Here is a 23,895-nt window from a genome sequence, read left to right as displayed (position 1 = left end):
AAACGCATATCAACAGAAGATCATTACACTGACTACTTTTTTGTTTTGGCTCCCACTCGCTGGCCACAAGTTGATCCCCACATAAACCCAAACTGCACCGTGGGGCGCAAACAAACTGGCCGTGGGCAGCATACCAAGTTATTAATAAACCTTTACCTTTTCTCTCTACTGCCATGTCTCCTCTCCTTGCTCCATCATCTCCCCTGGTGCCTGCTGCCCCCCAACACCTCACCCTCCTCTGCTGTCCTGACTCCTGCCCTTCTCACTGACCTCAGCCCTCCTGCGACCTGCCCCCCCTCCACCAGCCCTTCACTCCCCCCTGTGCCCACTCCTCCAGTAGCCGCACTCTGATCAAGTGAGCTACCCCTCCTCATCCCCTCTTCCAACACCTCCATCTACACACCTGCCCTGCCTCTCTCCTCTGGTGCTGGTCCCTCCCCTGCAGGTGTCTTCCCTTCTGCTTCACCCCAGAATCCCCTGGCACCTGCACCTTCCTTTAGCTCTGCACCCTCCTGGTGCCTCCCCCTTCCCTCACTGCCCTTGCCCCCTTTTTCCCCTGATTCCCAACCCCTCACCACTCTCTGCCCCATTCCCCTCTTGCCCTTCTGTGCCCTCACACATGACTTGCTCCATCCCTACCTTCCTTATGCCCACCCCTTCTTTCAAGTCTTCTCCCAGCACCTCCCCCTCTAGCCCCCAATGCCCTTTCCCTCTTCTCTCCTCTCCCAGCATCCTCTCCTCTCCCAGCATCACCCTGTCCCCCCTCCCACTGATACCTCCCCTCCTGCCCTTTCCCTCATTGTCTGCACTTGGCCACCTGCCATTTGTCTCTTGGTGTCTTCCTCTTTCTTCCCCTCCCCCCCTGCACAAGCCCCTTCCCCTTCCCACAAGCCCCTTCCCTTTCCCCACTGCACAAGTCCCTTCCCCTATCCCTACCCCTCTCCACAAGTCCCTTCCCTTCCCCTCCTGCACAAGTCCCTTCCCTACCTTCTGCCTTCCACGTTTCAGGGCTGGAGTTTGTGCTCAGGCCTCGGAGGCCAAACCCGGAGGCAGCCCCGCAACGTGCCTCCGAGGAGTTTTAAAATCCCAGGTGTGACGTGACGTCACGCCCGGGCCCTGCCCACCTGCAACGCCACACATGGCAGCAGCAGGCAGCGAGGGGGAGCTGCGCACAGTAGCTTTGGTCCGGGGCCGAGGGGGACGCTCTGGGGGCAGGGTGGGAGAACGCGCACGGGGAGTGGCAGAGAGAGTCCGGGGTCCACTCCAAACAGAGCCGGGGGAAGAGACCCAGCTCCACATATTGGTGGAGCAGGGCCCCGGCTCTGAATTGTAACGCCGGCCGGCACTTCCGGGTTCAGGGGCGTGGGGCCCCCTTAAGTGCGGGGCCCAATTCGACCGATTCGGCCTAAAGCAGGCCCTGCCTGTGCTGGTGCTCCAGCCACCCATCCACCCACCTGCAGGGTCGGAGCACTAAAATCTACTAGTCTGGACACCTCCCTCTCTCCGCGCCCCCAAAGGCTCTGGTGTGCGAGGGGAATGCAGGGAGAGTCTGTCTCCTTGTTAGTCTGGGTGTCTCACTTTGCTTCTCACTTGTGTGTGGCCCCTGACTGATTTTTCTGTGGGTCAGCGGCCCGACTCAAAAAAGGTTCCCCAGTCCTGCCCTAATCCCTCAATAAGGGAGCCAATTGTGTGTCATAATCTTGCCACCAAACCCCTTCTTACCCCTAATACACAGCTTTGAAGAAATAGAAACTGGAGACTTCCTGAAGACCCAGAGCTCAAGTCAAAATTCATTTTTTTTTAAATGTTGATGGATTGCAGGCACATCTAGGCCTGTGCTTTGAGAACACTGTCTCCCATGCACTGTCCAGAACTGTCACAGGCTCTCTCTGCCTTTTCCCCCCTCAAATTACTGGCACAGCTTGTTATTTCCCGTTACAGTTTTGATGTCTGATTTTTCGAAATACATCCATCTCCCCCTTCCGAACCACAGGGAATGGGAAATAATCATCTCTGCTCAGTGCTTTGCAGTCCAGTCTCTCGGTGAAATCAGCATTACTGCTTCAATGCTGGAATGTTGAAACTGCCAGATTTCAATCATTTTGCTGAAAGAGAGAGAGAGAGAGAGAGAGAGAGAGAGAGAGAGTCCCCTCCTTCCTCTGCAATGGATCCCTATTGTCATTCAGCGCGCATTTCAGCCTGCACATACCAGACCTGGCTAAAGCCACTATTCCAGATTTCTGTGTCTATGTTGAATCATGGCAGAGACAAAGCTATTAGAAACTAAACTCTAGAACTGGCTTTTTAATTTCATGGCCAAATGTTGTCAGGACAGTGAGGACAAAGCTGCCAACTATTTCCCTTCCATACAAATCTGGGCTCTTTTATCACTAACATGGGGAGCTGTGGCAAACCCCAAAGGGTTCATTTTCCTCTCTGCCCCCCTTCCCATCCTTAGGGGGAAAAATTCCTCCAAAGAACTCTGATGAGCAGGACCGTTCATGTGAAATCATTCCTTACTAAAATAAACACGCCATCCTCTGAAGAAACAGCAGAGCGGAGCATGCAGAGACTGTTCCTGCCCCTGGGATCTGATTATAGAGGCAGTAACCCAGGAAAGAGCAAGTGATGGAAAAGGAAATCCTATCCTCCCTTCATACGTAGGGAGACGACTCTCTCTCTCTCTCTCTAGTGCATACCTCTCATTGTTATGGGGGTCTTTTAAAAGAAAGCTGCAGTGATACTTTATACTATCTAGGGAGCTCAAATTTGCTGAGAAAATGGATGTAAGCATTGAAGCAGCATTGCCTGCAGCCATCTCACTGAGAAGGTGTTTAAGGCAGAAGGAGGGTTGCTGCTTGGCCAGTGATAGCTTGGCTTTCAGTGAGGGGAAGAAAAGGGCAATAATTCACTTCCGGTGGAGATCTTGGGGGAAGAAGAGAGGCAGGATCCCTTCCTCTCCCCCCCTCCGACCTCAGACCCTTCTGTTCAGAGGAGAGTTAGTAAGGTTCTTCTTGCAGAGATCCCTGTCCTTGCTATCCCCCTCCTGGGGGTACTTTCAGGAATGGATAATTTGGCTCCCAGTCTGAGATCAGGAAGTGCAGCTCTGTGTACACAAGAGGCACGAGGCATTCAAAGTTGTTGTAAGTTCCGTTCTGTCATTATCATCATTGCTTTCTATTTTTATCGCGGTATTATGGTGCTAAACTAATGTAACCCACAGGTATGTATGTTTTACACATCCCCAGCACTGCCTAATCCATAGAGGATGTGAGTCTGCTCCAGCCAGAGGCTATAGTGCATACCTCTCTGCCTCCAGCTGTGGAGACTCAAGACTTTTGTTATGGAGGGCCCCAGTTCAGTCCCAGGTGAAGACCCATACAGAGAGCACTGCATAAGTGTAGAGCAGGACTCTCACCCTCTACAGTCCGACATCATGGGAGACATAAAACACAGACACCCTGATCAAAATGGGTTATGTATTTTCTCCGGACTAGGGATGTTATATATTGGTTAATTGAATAGTCGAGTGACCTCATGAAGTTTTATTGGTTAGTCAAATATTTTATAGTCCCCAGGGGCGGGGCCAGCAGCCACTGTTTCAGAAGCAGCAGCGCAGGGTGCCAGGCAGAAGCTGGTCTATGAAGGGAGCCAGTTTAAAAACCAGCTCCCCTCATGGACCGGCTGCCTGTCGCCCTGCGCTGCTGCTTCTGAGAAAGAGGTAACAGTGCAGAGTGGCAGCAGCCCCTGTCTGGGGGCAGGTCTGAGCTCCCAGACCTGGCACGAGCCAGAACTGAGCTGGGCTGCCTGCCCACCCCGCTCTTAGTACACTTGAAATCCAAAGCCACAGCAGGGGTAGGTCCCGGACCCATCACAAGACTGCTAAAAATGTACTGGTAGGGAGAGAGGGAAAGAGAAATGTGTGTAGTCTATAGCATTAACCTATAAGCTTTTGCTTATCGGTTAATCAACTACACTATTACATCCCTTCTCTGGACAGAAGAAGTTCATCCTGATCATCAGAAGCCTACAACAGTTTGACTCTCCTATGAGCCTCACTTACGTGAGGATCTCCATCTTGGCTGGCCTGGCACCAGGACCTCCCAGAGTCAAAATTGTAAGTTTTGACAGCTTTTGAGCTAAGAAGCTAGCCTCCGTAGCTGGGGACTGTACTGTTCTCATATCCTCTGTGGATCAGGCACTGAGGAGATGAGAAATACACACTGACAAATAAATTACATGTGCCTACAGGAAAATCCTGTCTGTAGGAACTGACTGTCTTTATCAGAACTGTTGGGACAGTTACTTTAATGGAGGGTTAACATACATGAAATGGAAATGTTTTCTAAACAGAAAAAGGAAGTACCTAACAGCAATTCTGATGCTTCCTGCCCCTTTTATGTCTTGAAGGCATTATGTGCATTTTAGAGCACCTTGTGGCAGAGTGTGCCAGCATGATGGCTGTCAAGATGGCACCTAGACCTCATATAAACCAGATTTCTTTTTAAATATTCATTTGTAAGTTATACAAGACATCTTTAAAAAAAAAACAAGCGACCAGTGATGGACTCTTCTTTGCATGTAGCTATAGTGGAGAGTAGCCTTTTCCTATTACATTAGTATTTTCTTTCAAAGAAATGTGAGTTAACAGTTGTTGATTGGCTTACCTCCTCAATGGGGAGAAAGGCTGAAAGGGCAGGAAATCTGAAAAAAACGGGGTGACGTTGTCAATTAACACATTTTTTTAAAAAGGCAGGAAGTAGGAATGGGTGGTGCTTAACACCCCTAGGCATGGGAAGGAATGATGATTGATATAACAGGCATTACAGAAATTTGGTGGAATGAGGACAACCAATGGAACAGAGTAATACCAGGGTACAAAATATATTAGAAGGAAAGAAGAGGTCGTGCTGTTGGGGGAGTGGCACTATACGTGAAAGAAACAATAGAATCAAATGAAAAAAAATCTTAAATGAACCAAACTGTTCCACAGAATATGAATAGTAATTTCATGCTCTAATAATATGAATATAGCAATAAGGATATATTACTGCCCACCTGACCGGGATGTTGATACTGACTGTGAAATGCTAAGGGAGATTAGAGGCTATAAAAATAAAAAACTCAATAGTAATGGGGGATTTCAACTATCCCTATATCAACAGGGTCCATGTCCCTTAGAGGAGGGTCTATTATTAGAGATTCTCTATGTCCTAGAGAAGACAGAAGATAATAAAATATGGATAAGATCTGATTAGAAGCACTTAAATGAAAAAGTGCCCATTCAATCTTATCATGTAATGGCAGACAGCTAAATAATGACAAGTTTAAAGTGCTTATATACCAATGTTAGAAGTCTAAATAATAAGATGTGTGAAGGTAGGGTGCAGAAGCAAGCTGAGGGTGGCACTCCCTATATAGCTGGAGCCCCAGCATGGCTCGCCCCACTGTGGGGGAGGGAGAGCCCCAAGTCTTTTAGGCTGGATCAAAGCTGTAGATTCTTCATCCCTGGTTTAAATCATGATTTGAGGACTACAGTAACAGCCAGATGTTATGAGTCTATTATGGGGGAAGGGACAGGGGGAGGTTCTGTGGCCTGGAACATGCAGGTCACACTAGATGCTCATGTTGGTCCCTTCTAGCTTTTAAGTCTATGAATCGATGTCTCTTCAGTGAATGGACGCAGAGTGTCTTTGTGATATGCCAAATCAGTCTTTTGTCATTCAGGGTATGTCTAGACTACGTGGCTCTGTCGACAGAGCCATGTAAACTAGTTTACCTAACATAGTCAATGAAGCCAGGAGCACAGGAGCTCCTCCCCAAGGCAGAAAGCATAGGTGGGCTCCTACAAAAGATTGCCTTTCATTGAGTTCCCTGCTTTATGCTGTCTTAGTGGCCACATTTGATGCAAGCTCAGAGATGTCCCTCTGGCTTTCTTTGCTTGTTCACTGGTGACGTTAATCGATGAGTAATATCGCTGCTTCCCAGCGTGAGGGATGAGGACAGGATGTTCTGCTCCCACTGACATCGCCTCACAAGCAACATCAGGAAGCTTTGATTTGTTTAGCGGAAACTCCATCCCTAAATAACGGAGCATATCACTGTGGTGCCCTCTGGTGAGACAAACATCATTGTCTTACAGATATTGTAAGTAACGCCATCCACCTCAAGGGGTCCTGACATTACATACAAAGGACAAGATAAGCCCTAGGAATTAGGGATGTAAAATCCTGGTTAATCAGTTAACTGGTTAAACATAATGTGTATCCTGTTAACTGATTAAACAGAGGTAGACAAGGGGGTCACAGCCAGGCTGGAGCAGCCCCCTTGCCCTGCGTGGGCCTGCTCTAGCCCACCACTTAATCAGAGAATCATAGAGCTGGAAGAGACCTTAGAAGGCCATCAAGTCCAGCCCCCTGCCCAAGGCAAGAACAATCCCAATTAAATCAACCCAGCCAAGGCTTTGTCAAGCCGGGACTTAAACACCTCTAGGGATGGAGACTCCACTACTTCCCTAGGTAACCCATTCCAGTGCTTCACCACCCTCCTAGTGAAATAGTTTTTCCTAATATCCAACCTGGTTCACGTCCCTACGTGGAACTGGGAAATCAGAGGCAGCAAGGTGGGGGGAGCAGGAGTCAGTGCTGGGGGGGGGGGGGAGGGGGAACCAGCTTTGGTTCCCCCAGCACCATCTCCGTGAGGGGAAAGGGAGGAAGAGGCTCAGCAGGAGCAAGCCGGGACAGCTTCAGTTCTGGCTGGCCCCAGGTCTCTGTCCGCTGTGCCTCTGCTTTTTAAATGCAGTAAGAGCTGCCTGGCTCTTACTACATTTAAAAGACAGAGCTGCAGATGGGGACCCGGCACCTCTGCCAGGCAGCTCTTACTACATTTCAAAAGCAGAGGCGCAGCAATCAGGGACCCAGTGTGAACCAGGACTGAAGCAGTCCTGGCTCACGCCGGGTTCCCCCGCTGTGGCTCTGCCTTTTCAGAGCAAGAGCCAGGTGGCTCAGTCCTGGCTCATGCCACCCCCAGGAGCTAACCCCACTGCAGCACTGCAGTTTAAATGTAGGAGAAGCCTGGCTGCCTGCATACTTGACTCCTACTACATATAAACTGCAGACCTGCAGTGGGGGTAGCAATGGAAATTCCATCGACTACTCGATTAGCTAATTGAATGGTACTTAACATCCCTGGATACCACTAGAGTTCTGTTGGAGTAGAGCCCCACCAGGTCACAGAGCTGTGCTTGGAGCCTACTCCCAATGCGTAAGAGACTCAGATTTTCTCCCACACACAGAGATCTGTTCAATGACCATTCAGTAACTCAGCAGCATACGCCAGGGAATTTTACGCAAATGAAAACAGAGAGACTGTAGGCAGGCAGGAGGCAAGTTCCCCAAACTGAAATTTGTTTATCACACTCCCTGCACTCCTTGCAAAGAGCATCATGGTTTCCTTAAATGATCATGAGTCAAAATGCCCAGGGTTTTTCCTGAATTTAAACAGTGCCTCTAACAGCACAGCGGCTTTTGGGGGTGGGCAGGGTGAATTTCTACATGCATCAGCCTGGCTGAACAACATACAGCACTGAGATCCAATAGTCTGAAATAAATTCCAGCAGCAAAGTAAAAAGATGATTGTAGGAAACAAGACAAAGAAAAACACACATCACAGAACACAGAACTGAAGTCACTAGGGATGTTAGCAGCTAGCCAGATAATCATTTGACCAATAAGCTATTGTTTATTGGTTAACGGTCCTGGATAACTGCAACAACACCCCTCCCCCAGCATGTTCTGAATTTAAAATTCAGACTGGCATGCTGGCTCAGCCCTAGCCCGCCAGTCCAAGTTTCAAACGAAGAGCACGCATGGGAGCGGTCTGCTGCCCAGCGCTACTGCCTCTGTATCAGATGCTGAAGCAGCCTCTGTCCGTGAGGAGCTTGGAACCCCCGCGGACAGGGGCTGCTGCCACCCCATGCTGCTGCTTCTGATACAGAAGCAGCAGCCCAGGTTGGCAGGCAGGAGCCGGTCTGCACAGGGAGCCAATTTTTAAACTGGCTCTCCTTGCAGACCAGTTCCCACCTGCCACCCCGCACTGCTACCGCTGTATCAGAGGCAGCAGCGCGGGATGGCAGGGGGCTCCCCAGGAGTGGGAATGGGAACACACTGGCAGCTGCCCCCACCCATGGGGGCCAATGAATAATCGTATAACCGCTAAGAATTGTTGCGGTTACACAATAACTAAATTAAACAATTTCTAACATCCCTAAAAGTCACATGCCCAAATATGCATGGTTCAAATGAACATGTAGTTCAGGTATGGCAATATTTATTGCTAGAAATAGGCACTCTTTCGATACTAAAAAACAAAGTATGCTTTATTATTGCCATATGGAGTAAACATGGTACTTTAAGGATGGCATAGCCTTAACCTATGCCTGTGGAACTCACTGCAGCAGGATGATAGGGCAAACACTTCGGTAACTTTTAAAAAGGAGGTTGATATGTTTATATGACTAAGGATAGGGCCAGCAGTTGTAGGAATTAGAACAAAATTACAAGGGATCTCAAGCTTCCTGTTTCAAAGTTAATCACTGGAGGCAGTGAGAAACTGATTGCTAGTGGTGGTCAGGAAGAAATGAAACCCTGTGTGGATTAATTTTGTATGATTAAATGTCTTGTGGGGAATTTTATACCTCATTCTGAAACACCCAGCATTAGCCAATGTCAGACACAAGATACCAGATTCAATGGATTGCTTTTCTGCATAGGAAGGACTCGCATGTTACAGTTCCCCTATTTGTAATGCAGAGCATTGTATAATATGCAACATGCTGCAGTGCATATTCTTTCCAATGTACATCTCGGTGCCTATAAATGCTGGCTTTTTTCCTCCTCATAGCTGCCAGATGGCGTGGGACAGCTTATGCTGCTTTTCAGAGCTGCTGAATTTTAATCAGATGAAAAGGACAATGCATCGCATGCAGAATTTTGCTCTCCCACCTTTCAACAACTACTACAACCCACAGAAAGATATGGATATGGGGCTACTCCCCATAGTGTACTTGGGATGAGGACATAATTGTAAGAATCATATTCATCTAGCCATCCCATTTACCTCCCCCCAAATTGATTCCATTTTATTCTGGCTTTAAGAAAGTACGTAAATGAAAGAGACACACTGGATAGATATGTTCTCTTTTGGGGTGTATGTGGGCAAGGGGACTGATTCACAAGTATCTTCTTTTAAGTCGTTTTGGTAGCAGAAGTCTTGACCAGGTACAGGAGATAAAATAGTTCAATGTCCATGTCAACTGAGATATGCTAATCACCAAACGTGGTGCACTGGTAGTAAAGCAGAACTAAAGTTGCTCAAATTAGTAGTCAGACTCACTGTGCCTGGGAATGTTCAATATATTAATGCAGGGCCAAATTGGAACCAGACTCCTGGTGAGCCAGAGGTGCTGGCAGGCAGTAGGCAACTCCTTACATAGCCTGCATACAAGCTGGCCAGCAGCAGAATAAACAAATCACCCCACAAGATAGCACATCATAAGATAGGATGACTCAGAAAAACATTGGTAGGTAGGAAGGTATGTTAAATGCTGGTGGTTATTTTGGTCCAGTACCCAGTAAATAAATGTCCACGCTGGCCCTTGTTCACACTAAGAGGAGAAGCCACAGGAATGAATGGCCCACTGGCACTGAACTTCATTGCCACTAGAAGTAAAAGTGAACCAAATTCTGCTATTCTTTTCACTAATGTAAATCCAGAGTAACACCATTAATGGTCATAAGTTTATTCTGGATTTATATTAGCGGTCCTCTGTGCAGAATTTGCCCCTAAAACTAAATCTACAAAAATAGTTTTGGTTATTAGGGCTGCATAGGGTTGCCAGGTGTCCGGTATTGACCTGGACAGTCCGGTATTTTTGCCTCCTGTCTGGTAAAAAAATTCAGAAAATACCCCCGCCCCTTTTTTTGGTAGTTTTGGTTAAACCATCTGGCAACCCTAGGGCTGCATTTTAAATGCAGTATGTATGCGGATATGATGTACCAGGTATCAATTACCGGGTATGGGGCCTAGTGGTGGGGTAGTCTTCCACTTTTAGAGAGACATATAGAAAATAAACTGTTATTGCTGTTAGGGGGGCAGAGGATTAGCTCTTTGAGTAACTTACGAGGGTACTAAAATACATTACAAATCAGCATGTTTCTTCAAAAAAAAAAAAAACTTAAAAAACAAGGCACCTTGTTCCACTCATCTGAACTGGGTTGTGCCCATGAAAACTCATGATACTATATATATTTTTGTTAGTATCTAAGGTGCTACAGGACCACTCATTTTTTAAGTTTTTTCAAGTTAGACTAACACCACTACCCCTCTGAGACTGTTAAACATGTTTCTTCATAGAGTTGTTGGACACTGACAGGGAAACTAGATAGGCACCCAGAGATCAAAGGGTCTGCATGTCCCACTTAAAATCAGTGAAACAATAGATCATGAAGACAAAAAATATTCCTTATCCCAACTATTGTAAAGCAGGATCAGCACCGCAAACCTGCAGCCTCTTGTCAATTTTTGTTGCAGTGCAACAGAGGATGATTGCCAAAGCCACAGCCTCCCCCGGTGGCCAAATGCGCGCATTACACTCCCCCCTAGAAAAGTTTCCGGCGTTGCGAGCAGTCAGCCTGGCACAGGGGAGTCCCCCAAACCCGCACGCTGCGTCGGGCACGCAACAGGTGAGGAAGGAAAAGCTGCCTAGCGGGTGCGGCACTAGCCTAGCAGGTTCACTGCCCTGCTCCAGCGCAGGGAGCGCGCCGCACGGGGCCCTGGGGAGGGAGCTAGGGGAGCGGGCCGCCCCTGGAAATACCTGAGCCGGGTCTCCGGGAGCAGAGCTCGGAGCTGTCTTTCCCCCGCGGGCCCAGGCAGGGGGCAACGAACTCCCCGCGCACATGTTTCGAAGACATAAAAACGACAATTCCCAGAATGCATTGCTCAGCGCCCCACGGCCTTCCGGGCTGGCGACGCGGTGCACGCTGGAAATCGTAGTTTCTTTGCTCAGCCCAAAGGCTCAAGTCCTATAAGAGGCGCCCTAGAGGAAGGACTCCCTTTCCCATAATGCAGCGGGACGGACATACGCAGAATGTGGCGCGCCGTCGGCGGCGGCAGCGGTGCCGGTGGCACCGGGTGAGCTGGGAGCGGCGGCTGCTGAGGCCTGGCTGCGCCGGGCAGCAGGCGTGGGGCATGTCGGAGAGCGGAGGCGCCGGCGGAGCTGCCCCGGGCGGGGGAGGCGGCGGCGCTGGAGCTGGGGGAGCAGCGGGGCCTGGGGGCGCGGCTGTCGGGGCGGGGCCCGGCGCCACCGACCCGGCCTCGCTGCCCCCCGGGGACGCTCAGCTCATCGCGCTCATCGTGGAGCAGCTCAAGAGCCGCGGCCTCTTCGACGGCTTCCGCCGGGACTGCCTGGCCGACGTGGACACCAAGGTAGCGCTGCAGGGGCCTGGCCCCACCAGCGCCTCCCCCGCAGGGGCACCTGGGAACGGGGCCTGGTTCTCTCGGCCGACCGGGGTACCAGGGCCGCGCTTTTCGCCTGGGCACGTTCGCACTGCTCGGGACGGAGACGCCGGGCGCTCTCTGACCCTGCAAGGAACAGAGGCTGCCCCTCACTCAGGCTCCAGCGGCTCTTCTGGGACTGCCCTGCTAACAGGGGCAATAGGCTGATAGGGGCTTTTCCCCGCCCAAAATCTCTAGTGCGGTCTCGCTACTTGAGCTCCACAGCTTTGGCTTGGGCTCTTTGGCTGACATGGGTACGAGGGTCTGAGTGTCTCATCACCTTCCTGTTTCAAACATCATCCCCCAAGTTCTGGCCTGTTGTCTGACAACCATCCCCTAGTTTTTCAGACTCGACCCTGAAGCTTCTGCTTCAGTCACCTACTTCATCTTGGGTTCCAACTTTCTTTTGGGGAGCCTGGATCTATCTCAAACCTGCAGCCAAGAGTGACCTTAACTAAAATATACAAGTGTTTCATGAAGCCCAGAAGATAAACTTTTCAGTTTCAGGGCTTTTTAACTTTCTACTATACGGTACAAGGTTTCCCACTCGTGTTTTTTCTGACCCCTGCATATGCTTATCTAATTTCTGTGTCCATGGTCTTCCTGAGAAATGGTAGAAAGCACGACTGATAATTCAGTGAAAGTCACTATTACCCAAGTCATTTCTCACTAGTGCAAGATTAGGGGATGCAAAAGCTGCTGGGCTTTCCTGCACTTGGATGAAACCCAAAACTTCCACTAGTCAGCACTTCAGTCAGTGAAAGTACTTTTGCAGGAATTGGGTGCAATCCCCACTGTTATCATCCTGAAGGGGTGTATGGTAGCTTGTTGTCTTCCTAAGCTTTACCTGAGACTTCAGCAGAATGTGGACATCCCTTCCTGTAATAAACCATTGCAGCATTTCTAAATAACTGTCTTGTTCCACCTTATAGGTGCTTGCAGTTTATCAGTGGGTGAAGTGATTCATATGTGTACATAGCTTGTAAAGCATTTCAGAGTCTTTTAACATAAAGTGCTACTTAGAATGAATACCTTTAAACCTCTGTAACCATATATCTACTTTTGCAATGATGTCACTTGTTTATTTGCAATTGCAACTATTTTTGCTGAAATGTTAACATGTAGCCTTTCTGACATGTATGTACTCCTAGAGTCATCCACCCAAAGTGTCCTCTTTAAAGCTATAGCTCCCTTTATGCTTACAAAAAAGTACTAGAATTAATACTGTTAATGGGGAATAGTCTGACAACAAGGGTGCAAGTGTTCTGGAGCCAAAGGAACCAACATTGGGGTGGGAAAATCTTAATAGAAATTTTGATTTCCCCTCTAATGCCACTGAGAACATCAGTATTGATAACCAATTACTGGTGTGTCTGAAACCACCACATTATTCTGTATTAAACCATGAAACTGCCACCTATATGATCGGAACAGATTTCTCTCAACAAACCTAAATGGAATTTGAACTGGCCACTTAAAAGGGATAGGCTCTGTAGCATATTGACAAGAGTATCATTTTAATTTTTGATGATGTTCCTTGTAGTGATTCTGGTCTTGCTATAAGACCATTTGCCACCTTTTTGCCCTTGCCCCACATTAGTAACTGGTATTCCCATACGCAGTAGGAATGTAAAACGGGGTTTAAAAACATAACCATGTAACTGCTAAAAATCTTAGTGGAGGCCTCCCTGGGAGCAGGGCTGGCAAAGGCTTCCCACCCCGCTCTTAGGGAGGAGGAGGCCTTCCTGCTGCTGCGAAACTGCCTCGCTAGCAGCAGGGCTGACAGGGGCCCTGGCAGTGGGAGCCAGCATGTAACCTGCAATGTGCCGCCCAGGTCAGGCCCACTACAGGCAGGGGCTGGCCAAGGAGTCCTTGCCTGTAGTGGCCCTTGTGGGGCTGGAGCATCCCATTGCCTGGGCCGATAGGGAACTGTTCCAGCCCCTACCGGTTAACCATTTACGTCCCTAATACTCAATAACATTTCCGTTTCCTAAAGTCTGAAGAACAGGAAAGGTAGATTTACACAGAGCATTAAATAAAAACCACCCCTCTCCACTTTCTTGGCTTTCCAGTTTGCATTAGGGTTACAGCAAGCACATCTGTTTGTTTATACTATCGTCAATTTTATCTAATTAAAGTGTCTTGTAGGAACTTTGTGGTTGGAAGTCATATTAGAGGCCTTCTTAAATATAACTCTTGCAACTGTTCGCGTCTGAGCGCCTGAATGGAATGCAAATTACCTGTGCACGCAAAACACAGGTCTAGCTATTGCAGTTATAATACACTTGAACATAGGTTGGGGCCTGAACTCAATTTTTGTTTTTCTTCATTTAAATGATTGCTCTGGGGTAGAACTGGGAATGAAGGGTTTAGTATGCAGGCTATCCCAAGGAGAAGGGACTTACCCCAGCCCTCTCTCACCACAGTAACTAGGGCCAGATGGGAAGTGCCTCTCCATGGCTTCTGCAGTTCCAATGGGCACAGCAGGGAGAAGGATGCAGGTGCCCCAGCTGAGACAGGTCCAGGTTTGTCTGCCTCCTGTGCTCCCCACCCAGAACGAGGAATACAGCAAACTGTGTACTTTTCCCTCCCTCCCTAATGAAGAGGAACAGTCAGTAACATCCCCATATGAATTGGTGGGGAGACATTCCTCCCCTGAACTCCATGGCGGGGGGGGGGGGGGGGGGGGAAGAGACTTGGCTGGGCAGTCCCAGAATAAGAAAATTGTTGAAGCCTGTGACCCAACATAATTTGACTAGAGTGTGGGCTTCAGGGTGGGGCTGAGGATGAGAGTTTTGGGCTGAGGAGGGGGCACCAGCTTTGCGGGAGTCAGGGCTAGGGCAGAAGGGGCTTATATTGAGTGGCTTCTGATTAGCAGTGGGGGTGCTAAGGCAGTCTTTCTGCCTCTCCTGGCACCATAGACCATGCTGTGCCCCATAAGCAACCAGCAGCAGGTACCCAGGCTATGGGCGTGCAGCACAAGAGCTCAGCGCAAGGGCAGTAAACTGAGCCCTGTGCGCACTCTTCCCCCACCCCCACACAGTAGCTGGGCCTTTTGCTCTTTGCTTCTGGAGTGCAGCACAGTCTGTGGGCTCAGGACAGGCTGGTAGCCTGCCTTAGCACCCCCACTGGTCACCTGATCACTAGGGATGTTAGATATCATTTGACTGAATGATCATGTAACAGCAAACAATTTTTATCAGTTACACGATTATTCAATGTTCCCTGTGGGAGGGGCTGGCAGCCGGTGTGCTTCTGGCCCCACTCCCAGGGAGCCCGCTGCTGCCTCTGATACAGAGGCAGTAGCTGGGGGGCGGCAGCAGCATTCGGCCACAGAGGCCCGAGCTCCCTGTGGACAGAGGCTACTCTGTGGAGAGCCCAAGCTGAGCTGGTGCTCAGGGGAGCTGGCTTAAAAGCTGGCTCCCCATGAGCACTCGCTTCGCAGAGCCGCGTCCCCTCCCCCCCCCCCCCCCCCCCCCCCCCCACACACACGCTGCTGCCCTCTATCCGGGGGAGGCGGCTCTGTGAAGCCAGTGCTCATGGGGAGCCAGCTTTTAAGCCAGCTCCCGCTTCTCCCTCCCTCTGCCTCTTTGAGAAGCAGCAAGCGAGGGTCCACAGACCCAGCAGGTGTGGAGAGCCCAGTTGAGGCAGCAGTGCGGGGGGGGGGGGGGGTCCGCATGAGCTGATACATACAGGGAGCTGGCTTGAATGCTGGCTTCCTGCATGTACCGGCTCCTGCCTGCCCCCACCCCTCCGCACTGCTGCCTCTCTATCAACTTAAAAAGCCAACTCCTCACAGGCACAGTCTCTCCCCCCCCTCCGCTGCCTCTGTGGGGGGGGGGGGGGAAGAGGAATTGCGGGGGAGGTGCATGTAGTTAGGATTAACCAATAAACCTTGGATTATGGGTTAATTGTTTACACAACTATTATGCTAACATCCCTACTGATCACTCTGCAGCAATGAGCCCCAGTGCCTGACATTCCACAACCCATTACTGGGATGTGACCTAAACTTTGAAAACCACAGTAGTAGATTGATGGCATCATTTAGAAACTGTTCTTTGCAATGACCACTTTGAACTTTTAGGTAAAATAAGCTTACTTTTGTTTAGAAAAAATAAAATAAATGAGACCTGGACAACAATTTCAAAAGATAAGCATGGGAGTTTAAATTAATAACTTTGCTAGATCTTAAAAATCATCTTCATAATGAAGACACAGGATTTCTGCTGTTTTACAACAATATAATGTACTAACTTTGGTCCCTTATAACTTATTGGTTTCCTTGTGCTACACAATCTGTGCTACCTTGTATTTAGCTGTGATACTGAGTACTTTTCCCAGACCTAAAGAAAAGCTCTGTGTAGCACAAAAGCTTCTCTCTTGCACCAATAGAAGTTGGTGTAATAAAGATATAACCTCACCACCTTGTCTCTAAAAGAGAAAAGCCAGATAAACAAAGCAGTAGAAGACCACTAAAATGTATTATGAAGGATTCTTGTAGGGAATTGTTTAAACATCTTTCAGTTAAGCTGGATTTTTTTTTTAAGCCAGCCTACCAAAATCTGAGGCAGAAAGTGGACAACTTTGTATCTACCCATCTGGACAAACAGGAGTGGAACCCAGCAATGAACAAAAACCAGTTACGAAATGGTCTGAGACAGAGTGTGATTCAGTAAGTAAGCAGCATTCCATAAATTAGTAGGAATGTTTTTGATAAATGAAAACTGCAATAGTCTACATGTCATTGCCATAACTGGCCAAGTCCATTTGAAAAATTAAGGGCTGCATTACCCTGCTTTGTCCTCTGTGTCCTCCCAGATTTCACTTATAGCAGGTGAATGCAGTTTGAGTCAATTCACGTCACAGCAACATTCTTTGACTACACAGGCAGTTTTTCAGTGGGAAATTAAGACGTGTGTCTGTTACAAGGATGTTAAAGTGCAGATAATCTTTAATTCAATGGAATTTCCATCGCCTACTTGATTAGTCAATAAGGGAATGCTCGCTACCTCCACTGCAGCTCCGAGGTGACAGCCCAGCTCCTACTACATTTAAACTGCGGAGCTGCAACAGAATTAGCTCCCAGCATGGGAGCCAGGCAGCATGAGTTGGGACTCAGCCAGGGCTAACCCCACTGTGGCTCTGCACTTTAAATGTAGTAAGAGACCAGTAGGCTCTTACTACATTTAAAATGCAGAGCCACAGCAGGGGTAGCTTCTGGGGCCGTCACGAGCTGGGACTAAGCAGTCCTGGCTCACTCTGGGACTGCTGCAGCTCTGCCTCCCTTGCTCCCCTGCCCTCCATGCCACAGAGATGATGCTGGGGGGAGCCCACTTCCCCCAGCACCAGCTCCTGATTTCTCTCCCCCTCACCTCTCTGCCCCATACACACACACACTTTGCTGTGTCTGACACAGAAGCAGCAATGGGGAGGGGAAAAGAGTAATCAAGTAGACTGCTCTCTTACATCCCTAATCTGTTACTGTTGAATATGCTGTTGAAGTGTAGCATTCTTTATCCAATCATTGCATCATACAGGTAACATCATGGTTGCTAGCTAAACTGCATGCGAGTTTCAGAATAGAACTTGTGCTCTTCTGCTTTAGAAACAGGCATCTACCACTTAAGCCAAAGAAGGATCTCTTATTGGATCTCAGAAGCTGGCTATTGCTGCTATTACTTGCTATATGCTAACCTCCAGCTGCTAGAGGGCAGTAAGCAAATTCAGCTAGTCTGATTCCATCCAGCAAATGGTGGCACAAGCAGATAGGACACTAAAGCCATAGGGCAGGCCTGGGCAAAATACAGCCCGCAGGCCAGATCTGCCCCAGGCGCCCCACCCGTACACCGCTCAGAAATGCTGCTGTGGGGTGGTTTTTCTTTAAAAACTGAGTCTGAAGGGGAAGGCGGAATCTTTAGGAGCTGCTCCCACCCCTAGCACAATCCCATTGGCTGGTTTCTGGCCAGTAAATGGCCAGTAGGAGCTGCTTGTTTCAATAACAGGCAGGCATGAAGCACAAGGGACTCCAAAGCATATGGCTGCAGCCTGTGCGGGGTGGGGCAGGCAGAGTGGCTGATTCAGGCACCTCTGCTGGCTGGTAAGTCTCCTGGCAGAGCTTACCTCTGCTCCCCACACCTGCCCCCCAATTCTGTACCCCCTCCCAGATCCAGCACCCCCATCTCTTGCCCCAGATCAGTCCCCTCCTGTACTAGCTCACGGCCCAAATACCTGCACCCCCTCCTGTGCCACATTTCCCGGCTCTAAGTCACAATCCAACCTCCTCCACCCCAGTGCAGTGCCCCAGGTCACAACTGCCTCCTTCACCCAAACTCCCTTCCTTACCCCAAGCTCCCTTCTGCACCCAACCTCCATCCCAGACCCTGCACCTCCTCCATTAATATCATGGAAGAGTGCGGCCCTCGACCACTTTGCAAATTCTTGGCATGCTTCCCCATTAAAAATTCTTGCCCACCCCTGCCATTGGGGCTTTTTTGCGTGTGTGTGGGGGAAGGGGGTTTGTTTGGGATATTTTTCATTTAAATGCAAACAAAACACGCTTCAGCAGAGTACTAGTCTTACTAACACTGTCTGCACTCTAGTTAATTCTGCAGCTTGTACCATTGGCAGACTTGTAGAATAAACTCCATTGTACTCTGTTTTATAAAAACAAGTATGTGTAGTTTGGAAAAAAATCTTTAATTTGTAGATTTCTCCTGAGCCTCTGGTGTCTGAAACTGAGGCCTCAGTTTCACCTCAGTAAAGGTGAAGGGTGGGTGGGAGTGGGACGTGGTAATAGGACAAAGGGATGAGAAGGGAAGAATCAGGGAAATAGATCAGAGACTTAAATTTAAAAGGGAAATAACTAAACATCAAGACATTTAAGTGTCTTGCACTGAAATTCTAATTTTGTTTCGTACAATTAGCAGAAACTACAGATGTCTATTTCCCATAAAATTGCTTGGCCTAATAAGTAACAATCCTCACTCACCCTGATTACCCTGAGATTAGAGGAGAAGTTCACTAGTTGTACTGATTTTTTTGTATTTGACAGTATTGCTTGAAAGGGCTTATGCGCAAAATACTGCACCATCATAGAGGGTATGTCTACACTACAGAATTGTCGGAAAAATGGCCGTCCATACTGCAATTCGATTCTTCCACAAGAAAATCGAAAGAACAGAGGGGTTTTTCCAGCATTGGTAATCCTCGTTCTATGAGGAAGAAGCCTTTTTGTGAAAGAACTCTTTCACAAAAAGGCGTGTGGTTAGGGAAGAGGGACTTCTTTCGGAAGAAGAGGGGAAAGCACAGGTGCCTTAGTGGCCATTCCGTCCATAGCAATCATTGTTTACATGCGAGAGAGCATCCATTCAGTCTGGGCACTCTTTCGAAAAAGCCGATGACTTTTTCGATGCACTTTTGCAGTGTGACCTCTCTCTTTCGGAAGAAGTTTTTTCAGAAGATCTCTTCCGCAGAAAGCTTCTTCTGAAAGAAGCCTGTAGTCTAGATGTAGCCTGAGAGAAGTGTGACCAACAGTCAGAAACTGGCAGTAATGGATTAGGAAGGCATACACTTGTATTAATATTTATTCCTGGAGTAAAATGACATTTATAAGTGTTCTTCAGGGAGCTTATGAATAAACTTTGTTCCCTTTAAAACACAGGTGAGTGAATTATTGGTATATGCAATGACTACAAAAGAATTTTAAAGGTTTAAAGTAGGGCTGTCAAGCAATTAAAACAATGTGCAATTTAAAAAATAACGGTGTGATTAATCGTGCTGTTAAACAATGGTAAGAATACTATCTATTTAAGTATTTTTGGATGTTTTCTAAATCTTCAAATATATTTATTTCAATTTCAACACAGACTACAAAGTGTAGAGTACTGATCTCGGGCTCCACCTAGTGCTTCCCCTTTGAAATGCCAGCGCCCCACAGTTGATCCTGGGCTCTATTGCCCCTTTGAAATGACATTGTGGCATTTCAAAGGGGCAGTGCTGCATGGAGCCCGGGGTCAGCTGTGAACTCCAGCTGATCCTGGGTTCTGCATTGCACTGCCCCTTTGAAATGCTGCGATGAACCTGGGGTCATCTGTGCAGCTCTGCCCCCTTTGAAACACTGCTGTTGCATTTCAAAGGGGCAGAGCCACGGGGAACTCGCGGTCAGCTGTGCAGTGCTGACCCTTTGAAATACTGTGCTGGCCTTTCAAAGGGGCAGCCCCGCACAGTTGATCCCAGGCTGAAGCAGTGCCCCTTTGAACGCTGCGGTGACATTTTAAAGGGGCAGCGCCGCACATACAAAATGCCTGCGATTAACGTGCGTAAATTTTTTTAAATCGTTAATGCTGCCCTCCATTAATTACAGGCATTAACACGCATTGACAGCTGAAATGCTCACTTAAGTTACCATGAACACTACAAGAATGAGAGTTGAAATGTGCCAACATGTGTACGTGTGCACCCATCCATCACTGGATATAAGTATGCCCATTCATCTAACTGTATTAGGCTTGACTTGATGTCCACATGGCCTTAAAAAGCAGTGGATGCAGTCAGTCTCACAAACATTCACTGCAGTGTTAAGTCTTGTGGCTTCTTTTCCAAATGCTAGGCAATGTCTCTGTTTCCCCTCCTCTGGTCTCTTGCAGACATGATGTAAGCCCACCAGACTGCCTATGTCAAACAGTCCAAGATTCTGATGCAGTCTCTGAAGCAATAAGTTACTTCAGTTACTAGCCCTCCGTTCAAAACACACACTTTATATTTTGTGCAATGCACTTTTTTAACACACAAAAAACCACCTGTCTAGAGCAGCTGTTGCAAGGAATAGGTGATGGCAAAGATAATGGGGTGAAGTCCTCCTCTCAATTTGGAGTGTTACCTGCTCTCCTCTTCGGACACGTTTGTTTGCCTTGTTTATACCAAAGCTTGTTTTGTTTGCTCCTTCTGACCTCATTTCAGCATGAGCACTCCTGAAACAGCTCCCATCCAGTATGTCATTTCACTACCTGGGAGAGCAGATGTCAGAGATGAGCACTGCAGGGGGGGAAATAGAAAAATTGATAAGCGGAAATGTCCTGGTTTCTGTGTGGTGACTGGAATGCCTCCTCTCTGAAGGAGCTACCAAGTGGGCTGCAACTCTCACCGTGTTAATGCTAATTGCAGCTGACATGAGGGCTCTGGAGAGTTCCCAGTGGGGGTAGAGGAGAAGTTTCTCAGAGTAGCTGAATGACTCCTTTGTCTTTGCCCAAGGTCAGGGATGCTGGAAGCTGGAGTGGACAGAATTATTTCTCAGGTGGTGGATCCAAAACTAAACCACATCTTCAGGCCGCAGATAGAGAAAGCGATTCATGAGTTCCTGGCTGCGCAAAAGAAAGAGGAAACTGTGCCAGCTCTTCCACCAGAGCCTGAGAATCAGGATCCTCCTGCTCCATCCCAAGATGCCTCGTAAGGTCTTGTATCATTGCACCTTCCCACTCGCTCCTAGTTAGCAAATCTCCCCCACTTAATTCCCTTGCACAGCATTACATGAATAGGGAACACAAATTATACTGGCCAGAGGGCCAGGACCCTGGCAATCTGTCCTGGGTTGGTGCCAAAAACTAAAGGAAAAAAACCAGACACAGTTCTGTAGTCCTATAGTTTACAAACCCTCATAGTAAGAAATGCAGACCTTATACCCCTGGAAAACTGGTTGCACCTGGCTTTACTGGAAGTAAAGCTCTTTCCCTGCCCCCTCCCCCCAATTATCAACTTGTTTCTAGAATATCTGGCCGCATCAGAACTGGAGATAAAATTATATAAAATTATCATCATCAAGGACTAGGGAGGAACACTGGTCTGCAACTGTGCTTTCAAGGCTGGTTTTGCGACAGTGGTCCAAAAGGACTTTATTCCTTTAAAAGCAGGTTGTGAAAAAACAACTGCAAAAATTGAACTGAGTGAATGAATTTCAAGTGGATTAAAAATTAGGAAGTACTGAAATACTATCAAATTGAGCTAAGCACAAATTATGGGGATTTGTCATTAACATTGTAGACAATTGTTTTAAGTGAATTTATGTTTGAAATAGTTTCTCTAACAGTTTGCTAGTACTAGAAAAAGATTGATGCAGGGATTAGTGTCCTCTGAAGTGAATAATGGCTTCTTCAAATCTTGACAGCATGGACTGATTTACAACTGAACTTATGTTTTTCCAGCTTGAGGAAGTTTCTGTGTTGGACATGAGTTCACACTGGCTTTAGGGATTTAAAATAAAACTTTCAAGTGATGCTCTTTGCACGGCTATTAAATAAACGAAAACCGTCTGCCTCTTAGCACACACAACTGTTTACCCCATCTCTGTCAAAGGACTTGCATTTTAACATGTCTGAATTGACTGTTCAGGTCTCTGAAAGCTTCCATTAAGAGTGGATGAGGTATTTTTTTGGAGCAGTCTGAAACTTGGAGAATAGGCAAATTCATAGTGGCATTATGCAAAAGAAAATTAAAATGTATTTTAATTGCTCTCTAATGCTTTTCAAAAGCAAAAATCATCTTGGTTCTGCAGTAAATCTTATACTCACAAGCAGGGCTTGACAAACCGTGGTGAAATCCACTCACCAGCCCCCCCACCGCGCACGCTCCAGACCTGCATTGCGCATGCGAGCGCCGACGGTGAATGGGGCGACCGGCTGAAATCTACTCGCCACAGGCGAGTAGATATGCTGAGTTGTCGAGCCCTGCTCATAAGAATCAACAAACAATATGATCTGCTGTATTCATCATTAATCCCTTCTTTTGTTGAATTATGGTGCCAGTAACTTCCGGGATAGCAGGTGATTTTAGAAAAATTGACCAGTCTGATTTAAACTCTTGACACAAGCTTAACTTAAACTGTCCCATTTGGGTTCTCTCAGTTGTATGTAGCATGCTGCTGCACTAATGCCCTGCATCCTATTGTGTTTCTGGCTTAACTGAATGTATTAATCTTAAACTCTTCGGGTGCTGTTTACTCTGAAAGCTAGTATCCTGTAAACGTTTTTCTTTTACAGTGTGTTCCTGGCACTAAAAACAGCTGCAGTTGCAAAGTACAAGTTTGGTTAGATTGGCAATGGACTATTTATTCCATTTGACACGAGACTACAGTCTACTATTGAAGATTGATCATGATACCAGAACTGAGGGAAACATTAGTAAAATTCACATGCGCCCAGAGAGCTGAATGATAGCTCAACGTGAAGCTTGTTTTGCTATTGATAGAAATTCAGAAAGAAACACGTGTCCTTGCTGATCGTGCATTGGGAGTGGGGTTTCAAATATCTCTTGCATGGAGAAGCTAAGAATTTGGATGTGATACTAGTATGACTTAGTAGGAGATGGAAAAAGGAAAATGTACGCGGGCCTCTGAACTTCATTTTTGTAAAGTTCCTGGAAGGCTGTATCATGAGATTCACTTTTAAAAAGTTTTATTTGGATCAGAGGGGAGACTGTCCGTAAGTGTTTTTTTTTTTTTTTTAAATAGCTTCATGCTTGCTTGTTACATAAAGAATCTTTGAGCACTGAATGACAAATCTAATTCGTGACTATATCAGTGCCTGTTTTGAAAAGAGGATGTGCCTGATTAAAACTGGAAAGAGCTCTTCAGTGTCAGTTACCCAGGGGTACCTAGAGACCAATGTTGAGTAGAGTTTGTTTTTTTGTTTGTTTGTTTGTTTGTTTTTCTGGAAATTAGTGTTTAAATTTAGCTATGTGGATATCTGATTTAATCATAGCTCTTATTTCCCAGGGAGACTTTGGAGAAGAGACTATGATGGGTGAAGAATCTGACACATTTGTGTCTTAACTTGAAAGAATACTCACCCATAATATTGTTCAGGTAACTCTTATTAGCTGCTGGTTTTCATGCTTAAAGGCAGAAGGTCTTTGGGAAGGCCATCAGGTAGGGAATGTGATCAATTCTGCTAGAAAGTGTCTTGATCTTTCATAATAAAATGTTGAAAGCCTATTTTGGTGACTTTTTTTTTTAGGAATATGTTGAGGGATGATTAAAGACTATCAAAATTCCAAGTCATTACCCTTAGCATCTTGCTCTATCAGACTACACTTCTAAGAATCATTTCTCCCATTTTACAACATAACATTCCAGAATCTACTATGAAATGGGATAAAATAGAGGTTTCAATTTTAATTATTTCTTTTACTATAAATAAAAACCATTTACAAATCCCTGTAAAAACCTGAGGTTTCTTTAATGCCCTTTCCTGTACTTTATTGTATTGCTTGCCAGCTAAAGTGCGTCTGAAGATAAAAATCACCAGATACCTCAAACTGGATGCTGTTGGCAATCTCTGTAAGAATGCA

At 47.2% G+C, this 23,895-nt stretch overlaps 1 protein-coding gene and 1 long non-coding RNA gene across 3 annotated transcripts; one reads left to right on the top strand and one right to left on the bottom strand.

Annotated features, from left to right (window-relative positions):
- Nucleotides 1-981: 981 nt before the first annotated feature.
- LOC142818716 (uncharacterized) lies at nucleotides 982-10,974 on the bottom strand. Its single transcript, XR_012896320.1, has 3 exons — nucleotides 10,874-10,974; nucleotides 4,668-4,704; nucleotides 982-2,105 (listed from the first exon to the last, which is right to left on the bottom strand). It is a non-coding gene; the product is annotated as an uncharacterized LOC142818716 (long non-coding RNA).
- A 155-nt stretch (nucleotides 10,975-11,129) lies between these two features.
- Nucleotides 11,130-23,539, top strand: BOD1 (biorientation of chromosomes in cell division 1). 2 transcript variants are annotated; one of them, XM_006139168.4, is made up of 4 exons: nucleotides 11,130-11,484; nucleotides 16,104-16,228; nucleotides 20,806-21,000; nucleotides 22,587-23,539. In XM_006139168.4, the coding sequence occupies exons 1-4, from the start codon at nucleotides 11,248-11,250 to the stop codon at nucleotides 22,636-22,638; spliced, it is 609 nt and encodes a 202-aa protein (XP_006139230.1). In that variant the 5' UTR covers nucleotides 11,130-11,247; the 3' UTR covers nucleotides 22,639-23,539. The 2 variants fall into 2 exon arrangements, with proteins under 2 accessions (XP_006139230.1, XP_006139232.1); XM_006139170.4 differs by having other exon boundaries at nucleotides 11,133-11,484; nucleotides 20,806-21,005.
- Nucleotides 23,540-23,895: the final 356 nt, after the last annotated feature.

Source organism: Pelodiscus sinensis, chromosome 17, assembly GCF_049634645.1.
Source record: "Pelodiscus sinensis isolate JC-2024 chromosome 17, ASM4963464v1, whole genome shotgun sequence".
Lineage (NCBI taxonomy): Eukaryota > Metazoa > Chordata > Testudines > Trionychidae > Pelodiscus > Pelodiscus sinensis.
Note: the sequence above shows the minus strand (reverse complement) of the source record. Positions and strands in the feature narration are given on the sequence as shown.

Excerpts from the sequence above, each read along its gene's own strand:
- BOD1 (XM_006139168.4), top strand. The coding sequence starts at position 11,248 with ATGTCGGAGAGCGGAGGCGCCGGCGGAGCTGCCCCGGGCGGGGGAGGC. Across the intron at positions 11,485-16,103 it reads TGGCCGACGTGGACACCAAG|CCAGCCTACCAAAATCTGAG; the intron begins GTAGCGCTGCAG and ends TTTTTTTTTAAG. Across the intron at positions 21,001-22,586 it reads GCTCCATCCCAAGATGCCTC|TGTGTTCCTGGCACTAAAAA; the intron begins GTAAGGTCTTGT and ends TTTCTTTTACAG.